Source organism: Scyliorhinus canicula, chromosome 12 (genome assembly GCF_902713615.1).
Source record: "Scyliorhinus canicula chromosome 12, sScyCan1.1, whole genome shotgun sequence".
Classification (NCBI taxonomy): Eukaryota; Metazoa; Chordata; class Chondrichthyes; order Carcharhiniformes; family Scyliorhinidae; genus Scyliorhinus; species Scyliorhinus canicula.
Window position 1 is genome coordinate 153,711,819 of NC_052157.1, and position 18,974 is coordinate 153,730,792.

The 18,974-nt window shown below is 45.2% G+C and overlaps 1 protein-coding gene across 1 annotated transcript in view; it reads right to left on the bottom strand.

Moving 5' to 3' along the window:
• The window catches only part of LOC119974343 (multidrug and toxin extrusion protein 1-like), a 66,950-nt gene extending 51,786 nt beyond the window's left edge, over nt 1-15,164 (bottom strand). The window contains exons 1-3 of the mRNA XM_038813115.1: nt 15,101-15,164; nt 9,243-9,389; nt 8,277-8,378 (exon numbers count right to left, since the gene is read on the bottom strand). Of these exons, the coding sequence (XP_038669043.1) occupies nt 8,277-8,378; nt 9,243-9,374 (234 nt within the window). The 5' untranslated portion in view covers nt 9,375-9,389; nt 15,101-15,164. The remainder of the gene's footprint in view (nt 1-8,276; nt 8,379-9,242; nt 9,390-15,100) is intronic.
• Nucleotides 15,165-18,974: the final 3,810 nt, after the last annotated feature.

Consider the following 18,974-nt stretch of genomic DNA (forward strand, 5'->3'; position numbering starts at 1 on the left):
CCCACGTGCTTTAGCTTGACAGAGTAATCTGCTATGTGACACCTTGTCGAAAGTCTTCTGCAAGTCCAAATAAACCACATCCATCGCTTCACTCTGGTCAACTCTACTAGTTACCTCTTCAAAGAATTCCAATAGATTTATCAAGCATGATTTGCCTTTTGTAAATCCATTCTGACTTTGATTGTACCAGTACTTTCCAAATGCTGTGCTATGAAATCCTTGATAATTGACTCCAGCAACTTCCCTCCTCACAGACAGCAGGCTTTCTGGAGAGCCACCCTTCAGCTCGAGGTTCATGTTCAGGCCTCTATCTTTCAGGAGAGAAAGTTGGTCGGGTCTGTACTCTGCCTGTACATAGTCTCAACCAGGCTCTCTGCCTGTTCAGAAACACAGCCTTCCTGGAGAAAAACAGAGAGGAGAGGAGAGGATAGCAGGTCCTTTCCTGCGGCTGCCAAGATCGAAACTAAAACCAAACTCAACCCTTGGAGCTCTAAAACATTCCAGTGGGATCAGATCCAATCACCACCTGTTACCGAGCAGAGCACAGCCTTTTACGCCAATTCATTGGCCATCAGGCAAATCAATCAAACCGAGTCCAAGCCAGGCCCTGTCTGTGCCAGTCAGTCAACCACTCCAGTGTGAACCAGCACAGACTGTAACAGTGATATCTCCTGCTGCTGAAATCCTCTGCTTGAATTAAAGGCACGGGCCACGTGCCTCAAGGACACATGTCCATTAATCATCCATGGATCAAAAATGTAAAAGCAAAAACAAAAGTAGGGGAAATAAGGAAATAAACAGGTAACAGGCAGGAAGGACCCTTACACACTGAAGCTACTATTGCGCTGTAGTTGCCCCTCCTTTAAGAACAGTAGGTAAAGCTCAGGATTTTTTAACAAAGAGAATTGCATCAGCTGATAAAGGCACTAATCGTGAAACTGATAGGAAGCAATGCAATTCCATGACTATTTTATACAGGATTGTCATATCCATAAGACATGAAAGAGATCATGAACTGTTTAAAAGAAACTTTACTTTCACCTATTTAAAAAAATGTATCTTACTGAATCAAAACATGGCTGTGACATGTGATGAGGTTGACTACAGTTTCTGGAAACTCCCAACAGCAGTTACAGAACTAATACTCAATCTTCATTCACCCATGTGGAATCTCACACCTCTTGTTATGGGGACACATTACAATCAAAGAAACCAGAGATCAACAGACAGCCCAGGCCTGGACTATAGCAAAGGGAGAGCCATTGAAGCTCGTTATACCTGCAGAGGCCCTAACCGCCATCTAGCTCTTAAGGTGGACAATGGATGTTGACCTGTTACCCCGAAACGGCTTGTAAACCTGCCACTGAGTCATTAATGGGCCATGTCATATGCAAATCAGGATGCGAAGCCTATTTGTGTTATATGCAGCAAAGTACTGGTGAATGAGGAGAGGTTTCAGGTCTCGAAAGAGAAGTGGGAGGTGAAATGCCTCAGAGGCAGTTATTAACTTACAGCTGACTCCAAATGAAAAGGCTACCTGGCACCTGTGCTGTCACAGGCACCTGGGCCATGACAGCACATTAAAAACACAGCAGAAATCAAGGGAAGCACGGTGGCACAGTGGTTAGCACTGGGACTACGTCGCTGAGGCCCCGGGTTCGAATCCCGGCCCTGGGTCACTGTCCGTGTGGAGTTGGTACATTCTCCCCGTGCCTGCGTGGGTTTCACCCCCACAACAGGGAGTAACAGGTGCAGGGTAGGTGGATTGGCCACATCAAATTGCCCCTTAATTGGAAAGAAAAATAATTGGGTACTCCAAATTTAAAAAAAAACAAACCTAAAATCTATGAGGCTGGTGGCATACTGGAGTAGCATCTCCCAGGAGTATCCAGAGCTGAGTAAATCAACCATTTTGTTGCTATTGCCCTTTACAACAACATTCATGTCCGAGATTGAATTTTCCTTTCTCACTAAGATGAAGACGGCACAAAGGAACTCGCTGAACTCTGCACATTGCCTTCTCCTCCTGTGAACTGATTGGAATGAGATGGTGAGGACCAAGCAGGCTCCCCGTTTTCATTAAAGGTCGGCGAATGTGGCGTGTGTAACGAAGTTTGGCCGGCGTGTGTTGCAAAGGCCGACTGGTATGGGTCCCGGAGGTTTGCTGGTTGGCAAAAGAGAGTTCCGGGAATAGAAGTTAGAAAAAAAACCCGTCCTACATGAAATACCCCTCACTTCACTCTGACTACCTGGACTCTTGGAATCACAGGAACTGATAACCACATCTACGGTTCTTTATCATTTAATTCAATCTTCGGTGGAAAAACTCCTCTTTCCTATCTTCTCATCATGTCCTTCTGTGTGTGCATGAAGCTGTGATCATCCGCTTAGTTTGAATGTGTGAATAAACTATTTTGCTGATTTTACCCTTGTCATGTGAGAGTACCTTTAAGAAATGGGCGTTGAAGAAATGTACCTTTAAGAAATGGGTGTTTATCAGTGATGTCAGAGTGTGGGTGGAGCTGGGCTGTCTGTCAGCTCTTTACTTTCGTTTTAGGCTGTTTGCTGCAGGGTGTGTTTTAGTTTCGTTTTCACTGTTGGAAGTGAAGCCAGACAGAGCAGGTGTACTGTTGATCTCAGAGAAATTGTACTTTTGGATGTGTTTAAAAATTCAATTCCTGATGTAGTGAAAACTCATGTGGAAGAAAGAGGGTGCAAACTGTGATATTAGCATCAGAAATGGCAGATGATTATGAATTAGTTCATAAATCAAAGCTTGGTTTCCGACATCAGTTTCAGCCTGTGAGGGATAGAAACTGGGGACATGAGAAATACTCAAGTGGTAAAAGTAAAGGTGATCTGATGGGAGATAATAAGGAGAGTGTACCTCAGATTAAAAAATAAATCCAGGAGGGTGGATGATACATGAAAAGTTTCAAATGTTTTCACTGTAATAAACTAAGCCATGTAAAGTCACAGTGTTGGTGGTTAAAGAAAAGCACTGGGAAGGCTGATGTGGTAAAACAGGACAAGACAGTGGGGTTTGTTAAAGTGGTGAAGGAAAGCCCAAGTGAAGTGAAGGAGGTGCAAAAGATTGTACAACCTGATCAAGAGGTGATTGATAAGAAGGTGCCAGATCTCTTTAAATAATTTACTTGTATGGGTAATGTTTACTCATGTGTATCAGGAGCAGCAGGTAAAGAAGTCACAATTTTAAGAGATACGGGAGCTAGTCAATCTTTAAAGGTAAGAGATGAGGAGTTGTCTTGTTTGGGAAGAATATTTCCAGAAAAGGTGGTAATATGTGGAATTCAGGGTGAGAGGAGTAGTGTTCCATTATATAAGGTAAGGTTGGAAAGTCCAGTGAAGAGTGGTGAAGTGATAGTAGGAGTAATAGAGAAACTATCTTGTCCAAGAATACAGTTTATCTTGGGTAATGATATAGCTGGATCGCAGGTGGGAGTGATGCCGACTGTGGTTGATAAGCCCGTGTAAAATCAGACAACTGAAGTGTTGAAGGACGAATATCCTGGGATTTTTCCGGATTGTGTAGTAACAAGGTCGCAAAGTCACAGGTTAAGACAAGAGGAGAAATCAAAGACTGAAGATGAAGTTGAAGTGCAATTGTCAGAAACGAGTTTTGATCAAATGGTTGAAAAAGAACAAGAACAGATGGAGGATGAGGCGGATATTTTTAGTTCAGGAAAATTGGCGGAGTTACAACAGAAAGACGTAGAAATAAAACGGATGTTTCAGAAAGCATACACGGAAGAGGAATCTCAATGGATACCAGCGTGTTATTACCGTAAAAGTGATGTCTTGATGAGAAAATGGAGACCTTTACATCTGCAGGCAGATGAAAAGTGGGCAGAAGTTCATCAAGTAGTATTGCCGGTAGGGAATAGAAAGGAGGTGTTGCGAGTTGGACATGAGGTACCAGTGGGAGGTCATTTGGGAATAAGGAAAACTCAAGCTAAATCCAGAAACATTTTTATTTGTCTGGACTGCATAAGTATGTAATTAAATTTTGTCAATCATGTCACACATGTCAAGTGATAGGGAAACCTCAAGCAGTGATAAAACCAGCACCCTTAAGACCCATTCTAGCATTTGAGGAACCTTATACAAGAGTCCTAATTGATTGCGTAGGACAGCTTCCTAAAACAAAAAGTGGGAATCAATGGGCGGAATTCTCCGCTCCCGGGAAAAATCGAGAGGGCCGTCGTGAAACTCGGCTGAGTTTCACGACAGCCTCGGAGGCCGCTCCTCGCCCCCTATTCTCCCCTCCCGGCAGAGCTAGGAGCGGCGCTCCGCAAATCTCGGCCGCGGGGGCGTCGCGCCGAGAATGACGTGGCCGGCGCACCTAATGGCCCGTTCCAACCCGCGCATGCGTGGCTGACGTCATGACGCTGACGGCACCAACCTGCGCATGCGCGGTGGCCGTCTTTCCCCTCAGCAGCCCCGCAGGATATGGCGGCTTGATCTTGCGGGGCGGCGGAGGGGAAATAGTGTGTCCGATTTGGACGCCGGCCCGACGATCGGTGGGCACCGATCGCGGGCCTGTCCCCTCCCGAGCACAGTCGTGGTGCTCTTTCCTTTCTAGGCCACCTACAAGCCCCAAATGGGCTTCTCGCTCCCGTTTCACGACAGGAGCGATCAGGTGTGTTTGCCGCGAACGGCAGGCCGCTCGGCCCATCTGAGCGGGGGGAGGGGGAGAATCGCGGGGGGGGCGAGGTAGGCGTGAATTTTGTCAGGGGGCCCTCCCGCGATTCTCCCACGCTGCGTGGGCAGCAGAGAATCGCGCCCAATATCTTTTGACTATAATGGATGTGTCTACAAGGTTTCTAGAGACCATTCCAGTACGTAATATTACAGCGAAAAAGATTGTGGAGGAGTTACTTAAATTCTTTCTGAGATATGGACTACCCACAGAAATACAATTGGATCAATGATCAAATTTTACCTCAAGGTTATTCAAAGAAGTTATGGATAGCTTAGGAATAAAACAATTTAAGTCAACTGCATACCATCTAGAATCAGAGGCAGCATTAAAAAGGTGGCATTAGACATTAAAGACAACATTGAGGGCTTATTGTCATGACTATCCAGAGGCTTGGAATAAAGGAATTCCATTCGTACTGTTTGCAATTAGGGATGTAACTAATGAGTCAACCAAATTCAGTCCTTTTGAACTAATTTTTTTGTCATCATAGAATCATAGAATTTACAGTGCAGAAGGAGGCCATTCAGCCCATCGAGTCTGCACCGGCTCTTGGAAAGAGCACCCTACCCAAGGTCAACAACTCCACCCTATCCCCATAACCCCATAACCCAGTAACCCCACCCAACACTAAGGGCAATTTTGGACTCTAAGGGCAATTTATCATGGCCAATCCACCTAACCTGCACACCTTTGGACTGTGGGAGGAAACCGGAGCACCCGGAGGAAACCCACGCACACACGGGGAGGATGTGCAGACTCTGCACAGACAATGGCCCAAGCCGGAATCGAACCTGGGACCCTGGAGCTGTGAAACGATTGTGCTATCTACAATGCTACCGTGCTGCCCTTATGATGTAAGATGACCACTTAAATTGATTAATGAAAAATTGATGAGTGAGAAATCAGAACTTACATTATTGGATTATGTGTCAAATTTTAGGGAACGATTTAATAGAGCAGGTGAATTGGCTAGACAATATTTAAAAGTTGCACAAAATGTGATGAAACAGGCAGCAGACAAGAAATCCAAAGTTCGTAGTTTTGCCTGTGGAGATAAAGTTTTAGTGTTACCAGTGGTAAGTTAACCTTGAAAAGCAAGGTTTTGTGGACCTTATCAGATTGAAAGGAAATTAAGTGAGGTGAATTATGTGGTAAAAACGCCGGATAAAAGGAAAAGTCACCGAGTGTGTCATGTGATTATGCTTAAAAGGTACTTTGAAAGGGAAGGAGGAAGTTTTAATGATTCTAACTCAAAGTGATGAACCAACTCCAGATGACTGTGAATTTGACATCCCTCAAATTAAATTGGAAAACGAGGATGTCCTTAAAAATTGGGATAAATTGTTGAGTTACCTTCCAGAGGAAAAACAAACTGACCTGAAAGAGTTATGGATATCACGTAGGCAAGTTTGTAGAGATAAATTGGGAAGTGCTAAAATGGCTATACATGATGTAGATGTGGGAAATGCTGTTCCAATCAAACAACATCCATACAAACTTAACCCTTTAAAAGTGGCACACGTTAACAAAGAGATTGAGAGTATGCTTAAAAATGGCATAATTGAAGTGGGTTGGAGCCAATGGAGCTCACCCATAGTGATGGTACCAAAACCAGATGGTACCCAACGGTTGTGTGTGGACTATAGAAAGGTTAATGCAGTTACAAGAACGGACTCTTATCCTATCCCACATTTGGACGATCGCATTGACAAAGTGGGACAATCAGCTTTTATTTCCAAACTGGATTAACTTAAATGTTACTGACAGGTACCTTTATCTGAAAGGGCAAATGAGATTTCAGCTTTTGTGACTCCAGATGGTATATACCAATTCAAAGTTATGCCATTTGGCATGAAAAACGCACTAGCCACATTTCAACGGTTAACTAACAGAGTTGTTTCAGGATTACCCAATTGTGCGGTATACATCAATGATCTGGTAATTGTCAGCCAGACATGGAAAGAATATTTAAAACATCTGATGGAGTTATTCGATCGACTTCAGGAGGCGGGTTTGGTGGTAAACCCAGCCAAAAGTGAATTTGAAAAATCCCAGGTCACTTTCCTTGGCCATACAATCATTCAGGGTCGAATGGTCACACATGATATGAAACCAACAGTTATTGAGGAGTTTCCGATACCCTCAAGATGATGGGAAATAATGTGATTTCTCGGCATGAGTGGATTTGATCGAACTTTTGCGCAAACGTTTTGTAGCGTGATTGCTCCACTGATAGACTTGCTGAAGAAACGTCAAAAATTTCAATGGACAGCGGACTTTCAACAGGGCATTTGACTGCCTAAAAGCTGTGATAACCAATGCTCTTGTGCTGGAGAATTACAACGGACTCTGTGATCAGATTGAACTAAAGTATCTGACTTTAAAGAGAAATGCCGAGGTGTAGAGGAATGGGTGGATTGTGCAAAGACCTTCTTGTTCAATGAGACTGTCAATCAAGAAGGATTTCAGTTGGAGGAAGACGAACGCAAAAATAAAATGGACTATGTTATTATACCTGTTTGTGTGTGTTGTTTTCTGAAATGAAAAAGTATATTTACTGTGTGCATTCCTGAAAGGATAGTGAAAAGGTGAAAAATGAAACCATCTTGAAGTTGATGGTTTATTTATTCTTCTTGGGGGAGATGCCATGTGAGAGTATCTTTAAGAAATGTGTGTTTAAGAAATGTACCTTTAAGTAATGGGTGTTTATCAGTGATGTCAGAGTGTGGGTGGAACTGGGCTGTCTGTCAGCTTTTTACTTTCATTTTAGGCTGTTTGCTGCAGGAGTTTCGTTTTCACTGTTGGAGCTGAAGCCAGACAGAGCAGGTGTACTGTTGTTCTCTCTGCCATGAAAAGACTCTCTCTTGATCATTTGGTGAAGTCAGAATTATAAATGTTTTCAGGAGTGAATGTAAACCTGATGTGCTTCTGTTAAAAGGTGCATCTTTCGTCTTCTGGAAGTTGTTTGGGAAGTTATTAAGGATGACTTAGTGTTGTATTCCTTGGGGGTCGTATTTGAATTGATGGTTGCTAAGATGTTCACTGTATGTTTTAAGAAGGTTAACTTGAGTTCGTAGAATAAACATTGTTTTTCTTTAACAAATACTTTTCCATTTCTGCTGTACCACACCTGTAGAGTGGGCCTTGTGCTCCCCATACCACAATCTAGTACAAGTTGTGGGTCAGGTGAACTCCATGATACACTTTGGAGTTCATTAAACCCTGGCCCATAACACCCTAAAAAGAGTTTGCTGCGGGTCACAATCAGAGGAAAACACACCACAGCCTATTAAAAAAATTAAAGCACATTGGCCTACGGGCAGACGGTGAGAAAATGAAGGAGTTCCGCTTGATTCGCTCCCCGACCCACAACAGAATTACATTGACTGAAATTTTCTGGCAGTCCCAGCTGGCAAGATCACCAATGGTGACCCCCTATCGCATGTTCCCCGGAGTGGGTTACGAACAGTGGGGAAACTCATTGACAACGACAGGTCCAGAAGATCCCATTCACGATGATGAATAAATGCGCGCATTCTGAACGTAAACTCACCGCTGTGGCAAGACTAACAGCATCCAATTCAACTTTTCCCAAATGTCCACAGAAGACGGAGCTGACAATATTTATGAGACTTATCATCATCTGCGACAAAATCTGTGAAAGGAATGTGAATGTGTAAAAGTGTATAGACAGGCCGCTTAATCTTGCTTATGCTCTTCACAACTAAACAATTTGCATTGAACCAATTGAAAAGCAGTTGTCCTTGTTTCTCCTTCTCAAAGCCTGATGCAATTTTCAAATGATCTCATTGAGGTATTCAACCTTGCAAAGGGAAGTGGCGAAGTTGATCCAAGCAAATCATTTGCTGGTAAAGGATTCGAATTTCGGGCAACACAAATGAGAAGAGACGGATTTTTGAAGTGGTAAAACAAAGTCAAGCAGAAGGTTTCCAAGGTTACTGGAGGAAATTACGGATCGAAAGGTGTTTTCTGAACGGGTTCAGCAAAATGAATTGTGTCAATGGAATCAGTGAAGGAAATTTTATAAATCTGCGCAGATAAGGCGATTGAATAAGTGGATGTATTGAAGAGGATTATATAAATGCGAGCAGTGAAGAGAATTGAATCAATGAGTTCATTGAAGGGAATGATATATAGAACATAGAACATAGAACAGTACAGCACAGAACAGGCCCTTCGGCCCTCGATGACGTGCCGAGCCATGATCACCCCACTCAAACCCACGTATCCACCCCATACCCGCAACCCAACAACCCCCCCCCCCCCCCTAACCTCACCCTTTAGGACACTAAGGGCAATTTATCATGGCCAATCCACCTAACCCGCACATCTTTGGACTATCGGAGGAAACCGGAGCACCCGGAGGAAACCCACGCACACACGGGGAGGACGTGCAGACTCCGCACAGACAGAATGGGCTTGGTGGACAATTAGTTACAGCTCCGGAGAGAGTTGAATGTGAAGGATATTATGGGATATTAGGCGGGTTTAAACTCACCACTGGTCCAGCCAGTCTGGAAACGCATTTCGCTTCCTGCCAGAAGTTGATGGGTATCAATCTCCTTACTTTCCTCAGGAACAGTTTGCCGCAGGTTCCATTGTCGGAACTTTGTTGCATTGAATTCCCCATTTTTCCGATCCTTCACTGCAAAGGAAAAATAAACCCGTTTCTTCTGTTTGTATATTCGCACACCCCCCCCCCCCCCCCCCCCCATACGATGCAATATATCTCCAGACGTCTCTCTCCACAGATGCTGCCTGGCCTGCTGAGATTGTCCAGCATTTTCTGTTTTTATTAATTCAACATGAGCTCCACAGTTTCTCTCTCGACAGTTGCTGTCGGACCTGCTGAGTACATCCATCATGTCCGGTTTCTATTGCAAACATTAATTATGTTAGTTTTTTCAGACTTCCATTGCAATAGATAAAGAATCATTCACCCTGCACCATCGACTGGCTTCCGTTTTGGGAGAGTCAGGGTGAAGGATGGATTCCGTGTTTTCTTCTTTTGCGAAAGGCATTGAAAGGTTGCGCTCACACATAGAACATAGAACATAGAACATAGAACAGTACAGCACAGAACAGGCCCTTCGGCCCTCGATGTTGTGCCGAGCAATGATCACCCCACTCAAACCCACGTATCCACCCCATACCAGTAACCCAACAACCCCCCACCCCCCACCTCAACCTTACTTTTTAGGACACATTGGGCGCGATTCTCCCATATGGGGAGAAATCGTAAGGCTGGCGTCAAATCCGGACGGGTTTGACGCCAGCCTCCCCCCCCTTCCCGACCGGGAACCGATTCTGGTCCCCGGTCGGGGCTAGCATCCAGACGCTGTAAACTCCGGCATCGCGGGCTTAACGAATTTCGTTACGCCCGCTTGCCAGAGTTAGCGCCGGCTGACGCGTCATATGACGTCAGCCGCGCATGCGCGGATTGGAAGATTCCAACCCGCGCATGCGCGGATGACGTCATCGCGCATTTGCGCGAAACCCGCGCATGCGCGGGCCGGGATGCCCCTCAGCCGCCCCGCGAATGGATACTGCGGGGCGGCGGAAGGACAAAGAGTGCGCGGGCATCGGGCCCGCTGCCCACGATCGGTGCCCACCGATCGCGGGCCCATGGCACCCTTGGCACGGCCGTGGTACTGCCGTGCCAATCGGTGCCATGGTTTTAAAAATCGACAGTTTACGGCCGTTTTTACGAACGGCCAGACCAGGTGTGTTTGCCGTTCGTAAAAACAGCCGTAAAGGGCTGGGAACTCGGCCCATCCATCAGCTGAGAATCGCTGCTGGCCGTAAAAAAACGGCGGCAGCGATTCGTATCGGGAGTCGGGCGTGGGGGGGGGGGGGGAGAATAGCGGGAGGGCGTCGGAACAGCGTGGCCGTAAACTTTTACGAGCCACGCTATTCTCCGCACCGTTGGGAGTGCGGAGAATCTCGCCCATTTTGTCTATCTGGGTGGCTTAAGATAAAGAGCCATTTTTGTCGTAAGGAAAGCGTCCTTACTTTCTACTACACCTGGTCAACTTAAAAAATAGACCCCACAGAAGAAACCGTCACCCGAAACTCTGCTTCCGAGATCCTAACTTGCACCAGGTCCCATTCACCCAGTGGCGTGCAGAGGGGGGGGGCCGACGGTGCATTGGCCCCGGGCATCCATTGGATGGGGGCATCCAATCAGAGAAGGAAAAAAAAAAAAATTTTTTTTTTTTTTTTTTTAAATTTTTTTTAATTTTTAAAAAATTTAGATTACCCAATTATTTTTTTCAATTAAGGGGCAATTTAGCGTGGCCTACTCTGCACATTTTTTGGGTTGTGGGGGCGAAACCAACGCAGACACGGGGAGAATGTGCAAACTCCACACGGACATTGACCCAGAGCCGGGATCGAACCTGGGACCTCAGTTCCGTGAGGCGGTTGTGTTAACCACTAGGCCACCGTGCTGCCCCAGAGAAGGAAATAAGATAGTAATTTTAAAATTTCAGCGGTGATAAATCAATTTTTGGAGGCTCACCACACTGCAGAGGCAGTTGTTAGCCCTTTATTCCTTTAACATGGTCCTTCTTCTGTCCAGAGAAAATGGTCCTTCTCCCCATCCCCCCCACACGCATGCGCATGATGTACGTGGTGCAACCATCAAAAGCAACAAGCAGACGTGGCTGTTCGTTCCTGCGTTTCCTCGAGTCATAACTCGTCTTTTCTTCAGCTTTTTGTGCATCTAGATTAGTTCTTTTACCTACTTAGGTCAGTGAATAGATCTAGAACAGGTGCAACTACGGTTTTTATAGGTGTTTTGGCGATATTTAATGAAATATTTACGTGGGATGTAGTAAGAGTGAAGCCTGGATGATCAGAGGACTGCTATGGCATTTAATCTCGAATAGGAGACATTTATTCCTTAACATGCTAATATTCGAATACAGATACCACTAATTTGCAAGTCTATGATATAAATTGCACAAAATTATCAGTGGAGAATCAGTGTGAAATAATTTGATACGAAGGAACAAAGAAATGAAATATGGTTTATCCGTCTGCAACTGACCGATTGTTTACCATTTTCTTCCCATTTTCTCATGCGTCTTACGGTTTTTGAGATAGAAAATGAAATGTTACGAGTATTTCGTGTACAACCGAGTGGAGCACAGAACAGGAAAAAAAGAGGGCCAGAGTCGAAGAAGAGTCCCATCAAAGAGGGGCATTAGATGCATGGATAAAAAGAAGTAAAGAAGAAGTAGGAGAACCTGGAGATGTAAAAGATGATGTGGGTGCAGAGAAGGATTTTTCTGATACGGATTCAGCTTGGTCAGAACATAATACTCTCTCTCCTCAGTCTCGTTGTCAGGATGATGATCCATGTGAAGAAAATAAAGAAGATTTTAGCATATTTTGCAAAGAAGCGATTTTGGCTGTTAGAAGAAACCGATTCCAGATCATTTGAAGATGACAATATTACAACATGGCCCTGAAAGATATCAGAATAAAAGTGGTCCATTTGCTGAGAAGGATGGGCGATCATTTTCCAAACAGTGGTTTGATAAAGTTTCCACAAACGGAGAAATTGTAGAGAGAAAATGGTTGTTGTACTCTCCATATCGGAAAGCATGCTACTGTTTTGTTTGCTTTTTGTTTTCAAAGGAACATTTGTCGTCTGTGTCAAAGTTTGGAAAGGAAGACGGTTTCTCCACTTGGAGAAAATTAAATCCAACAATACTTGACCATGAGAAAAGCCCTTCTCATAGAGCTCACATGAGGGAATACCTGAACCTCGCAGTTCGACTCCATCATTCAACTACGATAGATGCTGAACTTCAACAGCAAATGTCTGCTGAAAAGAAAAGATGGAAAGCTATAACTGAACGGATTGTCGAGGTTATATCCTTTCTGGCAAAACAGAATCTGGCCTATCGTGGATATCGAGGAGAAGGAATATCAGGGTTATCAGAGCCAGGGGAGACAGTCAGTGAAAATACAGGAAACTTTCTAGCAACAGACAGACTTTTGGCCAAATATGATTACATCTTAGCAAAACACTTGCAGTGAGGGAAAGAGAAACCAAAAAGTGTCACCTACTTGTCCAACAGAGTTCAAAACGAAATAATCAATCTTCCTGGTGAAACTGTCAAGAAAAATATAATTTCCGAAATTAAGGACGCACAATATTTTAGCATAATGCTGGATTCACCTCCAGATATTGCCCATGAAGATCAGGTTTCTGAAATTCTGCGTTACTTTCATATTGATGAAAACAGAAAAGTAGAAATAAAGGAGACATTTCTAGGATTTTTTTCAAGTCAACAAGAAAGATTCAGTCAGCCTGGTAAATAAAGTTCAGGAAAAATTGGAAGAAGCCAAAATTTCCATGAATGACTGTCGTGGTCAAGCATATGATAACACAGCAGTTATGGCTGGAGTGAGAGGAGGTGTTCAACAAAAAATTCTTGAAGTTAACCCAAAAGCTGTGTTTGTGAACTGCGAGAACCACAGCCTCAATTTGGCCTGTGTCCATGCAAGTGAGGTGCAACCTGTTGTTGTTACATTTTTTGGCATTCCAGAAAAACTCTTTACTTTTTTTTCTTCATCTACTTCTCGTTGGGAAGTGTTAAAATCATTTATAAGAACATAAGAACATAAGAACTAGGAGCAGGAGTAGGCCATCTGGCCCCTCGAGCCTGCTCCGCCATTCAATTAGATCATGGCTGATCTTTTGTGGACTCAGCTCCACTTTCCGGCCCGAACACCATAACCCTTAATCCCTTTATTCTTCAACTGTGGTTCTCGCAGTTCACAAACACAGCTTTTGGGTTAACTTCAAGAATTTTTTGTTGAACACCTCCTCTCACTCCAGCCATAACTGCTGTGCTATCAGTCACTCGGACTGTGAGAAGACAGTGACACAAGATGGAGTTCCAGCCATGATGCTGTGCAAGTAATCCAAGAAGAGTGTGACATCGTTATTGCAAGCCTTCAACACCTGCTGGAAGAAGAATTTTCAAGGGAAACTAAATCTGATACAGGATCGCTACTGAACTCTATTCAACAGTTCCCGTTGATAGCTTTATCAAATCTTTGGTACTCAGTTTTATCATCAATGGAGAAAGTCTCAAAACGTTTGCAGGATCCGAAAATGGGGTTCCATGAAGCTTCTTGTGATCTGAGAGGACTTATTCATATCATGAATTTGAAGAATGACGAAAGTATCCACAATGCAATAGATTTAGCCAATGAATATTGTGAAAATTGGGGAATGCCAATTGCACGAACAAGGAGAAGAAGAATAATGCCTGGGGAGTCAGCAACAGATAGTGGACTGACGGCACAAGAAGAAATGAATAGAGTAATGGTAGAGATTGTGGACAGATTAAAAACTGAAATTGAAGACCGCAGTGTCCGTCTTCAAAGACTCAGTGACCGATTTTCTTTTCTTCTGAACTTGAATTCAGGAGTGATTGAAGATGAACAAGAAAGAGAGAAATTAAAAAGGAATGTTCAGACTTTGCAAATTATTATGACAATGATGTGGTTGCAATTCAGTTATATGACAAAATTATTGATTTTGTGATGCTCCTTCGAGCTGGAGGGAATAGAGTTCCCCCTGATCCTAAAGATGCTCTGGAGTCTTTACTGCAGTATGGGAGGGATGTCTTTCCGACGCTGTGTGTTTCATACAGATTACTGCTTACAATCGCATTTTCAGTCGCAAGCTGTGAAAGGTCATTTTCAAAACTGAAATATAATAAAAACATATCTGAGGTCTTCTATGTCACAGGAGCGACTGACCAACCTGGCTTTAATAAGCATTGAAAAAGAATTCTCACAGCTGATGTAAAAGTGAAGTAGTTCAGTGTTTTGTGACAGGAGGTATCATTTGGGGAAAAGTACTTAATAAATTTGATTGTTTATATTAAAATCGAAATAAAGCGTTTATTTCATGTTCATCTGTGTTTATATATTCAAAATGTTTCCTTTCTCATAATATTTCTCAGTATATTAGGCCTTATACTTGAGTCTTTGGGGCATACAATCAAGATTTGCCCCGGGCATCACCAGGACCTCTGCACGCCACTAGCATTTCACCCCCTCGCCCCTGTCCTCGCTGACCCACGTTTTCGGCCAGCTCGTACCCGGGTCACACTCCTGTGAAGTGCCTTCAGATGTGCGACTGCGTTACAAGCAGTCCTTATTCACTCAGATACCACGCAGTACCGACAGTCTGGGTCAGTGTTTCTACAAGAACTGTATGAAGTTTCTGCTGCTAACGGGCAGGGCGAGATTGACCTACATCTCTGAATTACGTGATAACACCAACATTACCAAATGCTTCGAAATAATTGCTCGTTAAAATCTTACCTGAATCTCTTTGCTTCACAACTACTATCGGAAATGTTTTGGGAAGGTGCGTTGTGGTCTGACCCATTGAACACACTGGCAATGACAAAGTGATAATGAGCAAATTAACCTGACTTTAATTTGCAACAAACCCTGAGGACTGGGTCGATCTCAAATTGAGTTTGCAAAATGATTTGCATAAAGAGCTCTCTTATTTTTGTCAAATGTCCTTCTTGCAATTATCAATTTTAAACAGTAAAATATTTGTGTCCGATATTTACAATTTATACAGTTTCTTATGTACATACATCTTTCTTGATATATATCTCCTCGTCCTCCACTCCCCCCCCCCCCCCCGCCCCTTCTCCCCTCCCTGTTCCCTCCTTGCTATCCCCCACTTCCACCCTGGGTGGTCTGTTGCTGTGTTCCTGTTCTTTTTTCCCCTCTTCCCTTTATCCTCCTTCTGTGTTTTGTGTTGCAAGCCGTGTGGGTTGGGGGGGGGGGGGTGCTTCTTTCCCCCTCTCCCCCTCTCCCCCCATCCCCCTCCATGCTTCTCCCTGTGGTTTCCTTGGGCATCCTCCTCCTTTCCTCCCCCACTTCCCCCTTTTGTACCTCCTAATGTTGTTTGTTCTTGTCTGCTCTCCCTCGTCTTTCCCTCTTTCCCTACTCGCCGTTGGCCTCGAACAGGTCTTGGAACAGGCCGACACATTGCCCCCAGGCTTTGAGGAAGCCCTCTTCCGACCCTCGGACGGTTTACTTGACCTTCTCCAGATGGAGAAATTCCGGCAGGTTTGCCAGGCAGTCTGCAGCTGTGGGGGGGGGGGGGGGGGGGGGGGGCTGCTGCTGATCGCCAGGCGAGCAGGATTCTCCGGCGTGCGATTCGGGAAGCGACAGCTAGGGCGTCGCCCCCCTTCCCCATGTGTAGCTCTGGCTGTTCAGATACCCCGAAGATTGCCACTATTGGGCATGGCTTCACCCTCACCCCCACAGCCTTGGACATTACCTCGGGGAAGGCTGTCCAGAAACCCGGCAAGTCTGGGGCAAGCCAAAACATGTGAGTGTGGTTGGCAGGCCCCTCTGGCACCGTTCAATTTCATCCTCCACCTCCGGGAAGAACCTGCTCATTCGGGTTCTGGCCAGGTGCGCTCTGTGCACCACTTTGCGCTCTATTAGGCAGGGGGAGGTGGAGTTAGCCCTGCCTCAGTGTACTTCGCTCCAGAGTCCCCATCCCACTTCCCACCCCAGTTAGTCTTCCCATTTTCATCGGCTTCGTCCAGTGGCAGCCTCGCCCTGTACAGTAACTGTCCATCAATGTTCCCGTAGTTCTCCCCTTCCTTACTGCCCGGTGTTTATCAGTTCCTCCAATAGTGTGTCTCTCGGGATATCCTGCCATCTCCTTGTGGAAAAAGCGTTGATTTGGAGGTGTCTCAGTTCCTGTCCTGTCGGTAGTTCAAGGTCCTCCGTCAGCTATTTCAGTTTCGCTAGTCTGTCCCACATATTAAAAGTCCCTAACTGCGAGCGTTTCCCCGTCCTGTCTCCCTTTCTTCAAAGTGGTGTCAAGCAGGGTTGGTGGGAAACTTGTGGTTTCCGCTAATGGTGGCCATCTGGTTCCTGTCTTTAGTGTGGCTACCACCACTGGGCAGGATGTGTATTTCATCGGGGAGGGGTGGGATGGGAGCGCTGCCATGGCGAGGGGCCCAGAGGGTCGGTTCCCCTTGCAGGAGGCCTCCTCCATCCTCAACCCATTCCACATTGGGTTCACGTATCCATCCCCTCACTCTCTCCGCCGTCATTCAGCCCAGACCGCCCATAAATTTCCTCCTTTGCAGTGTTGATTTGGAGATTCTGGATACTTAACCCCCCTCCACCCCCCGCGTCCCCCACATACACACACACAAACACAGACACAAATGCCATGATCATTTTATCTATGCTGTGGAAGAAGGCCTTGGGGATGAAGATCTGTATGGACCTGAACAGGAGAAGGAAACTCGCCAGTATGTTCATTTTGATCGTTTGCACGCTTCTCCCCAGGGGGAGTGGGAGCGTATCACATCTCTGTAGGTCCTTTTTAACTTCCTCCGCCAGACTGGTCAGATCCCACCTTGAGGATCCGTGTCCAGTCACGGGCTATCTGGATCCCTGGGTGGCGGAATTGGTTTTGGGCTAGGTTGACTAGGAGTCCTCCAGCTCTGTCCCTCCCCTGTTGGGTTCACTGGGCATGCCTCGCTCTTGCCCAGGTTGGGTTTATCGCCCAAGAGGGCTCCAAAGTCTTTCAGGAGCTGCATGATTGCTCTCAGGCCTTCCTGTGGTTCCCGAGACACAGAGGAGCAGGTCATCCGCATAGAGTGGGACTCTGTGCTCTCTGCCTCCCCTTTGGATGCCTGTTTCAATGCAAGGAGTGTCAGGAATAAGGCAGATGAACTTAGAGCATGAATCAGTACTTGGAACTACGATGTTGTGGCCATTAAGGAATGGTTGTTAGATTTTCCGGGGTTTAGATGTTTTCAGAAGAATAGAGAGGGAGGTAAAAGGGAAGGGGGAGTGGCACTGTTAATTAGGGAGTGCACCACAGCTGCAGAAAAGGAGGTAGTTGAGGAGGGTTTGTCTACTGAGTCAGTATGAATGGAAGTCAGGAACAAGAAAGGAGCAGTCACTTTATTGGGAGTTTTCTATAGACCCCCCAATAGCAGCAGAGAGGTAGAGGAACAGATTGGCAGCAGATCTTGGAAAAATGCAGAAGCAACAGAGTTGTTGTCATGGGTGACTTCAACTTCCCTAATATTGACTGGAAACTCCTTAGTGCAAATGGTAGGGATGCAGCAGATTTTGTCAGGTGTGTACAGGAAGGATTCCTGACTCAATTTGTAGATAGGCCAACTAGAGGGGAGGCCATATTGGACTTGGTGCTCGGCAATGAACCAGGACAGGTGTCAGATGTCTCGGTGGGAGAGCCTTTCGGTGACAGTGACCACAACTCCTTGACCTTTACCATAGTCATGGAGAGGGATAGGAACACACAGTATGGGTTGTATTTAATTGGGGGAGGGGAAATTCTGCTATTAGACAGGAGCTGAGGAGCATAAAGTGGGAACAATTGTTCTCGGGGAAATGCACAACAGTCATGTGGGGATTGTTTAAGGAGCACTTGCTGCAAGTGCTGAATAGTTTGTCCCACTGAGACAAGGAAGGAATGGTAAGGTGAAGGAGCCTTGGATGACAAGAGAAGTGTAGCTTCTAGTCAAGAGGAAGAAGGAAGCTTACGTAAGTTTGAGGAAGCAAGGATCTGACTTGGCTCTAGAGGGTACAAGGTAGCCAGGAAGGAACTCAAAAATGGACTGAGGAGAGCTAGAAAGGGGCATGAAAAAGCCGTGGGAAGGATTAGGGAAAACCCCAAGGCATTCTACACTTATGTGAGAAAAAAAAGGATGATCAGAGTGAGAGTAGGGCCAATCAGAGATAGTGGAGGGAACTTGTGCCTAGCGTCTGAAGAGATTGAAGAGGCCCTAAATGAATACTTTGCTTCAGTATTCACTAGAGAGAGGGACCTTGTTGCCCATGAGAACAGTGTGAACCAGGTTAATAGAATCAAACAGGTTGATATTAAGCAGGAGGATGTGCTGGAAATTTTGAAAAGCATCATGTCATGTGACTGTACCTTTAAGAAATGGGTGTTAATAAATGGGTGTGTATATAAATATCTGTAGTGAGAGTACCTTTAAGAAATGGGTGTTTATTACTGCAGTGATGTCAAAGAGTGGGTGGAGCTGGGCTGTCTGTCAGCTTTTTACTTTTGTTTTTGAGCAGGCTGCTTTAGTTTTGTTTTCAGTGTTGGAGCTGAAGCCAGACAAAGCAGGTGTACTGCTGTTCTCTCTGCCATCAAAAGTCTATCTTG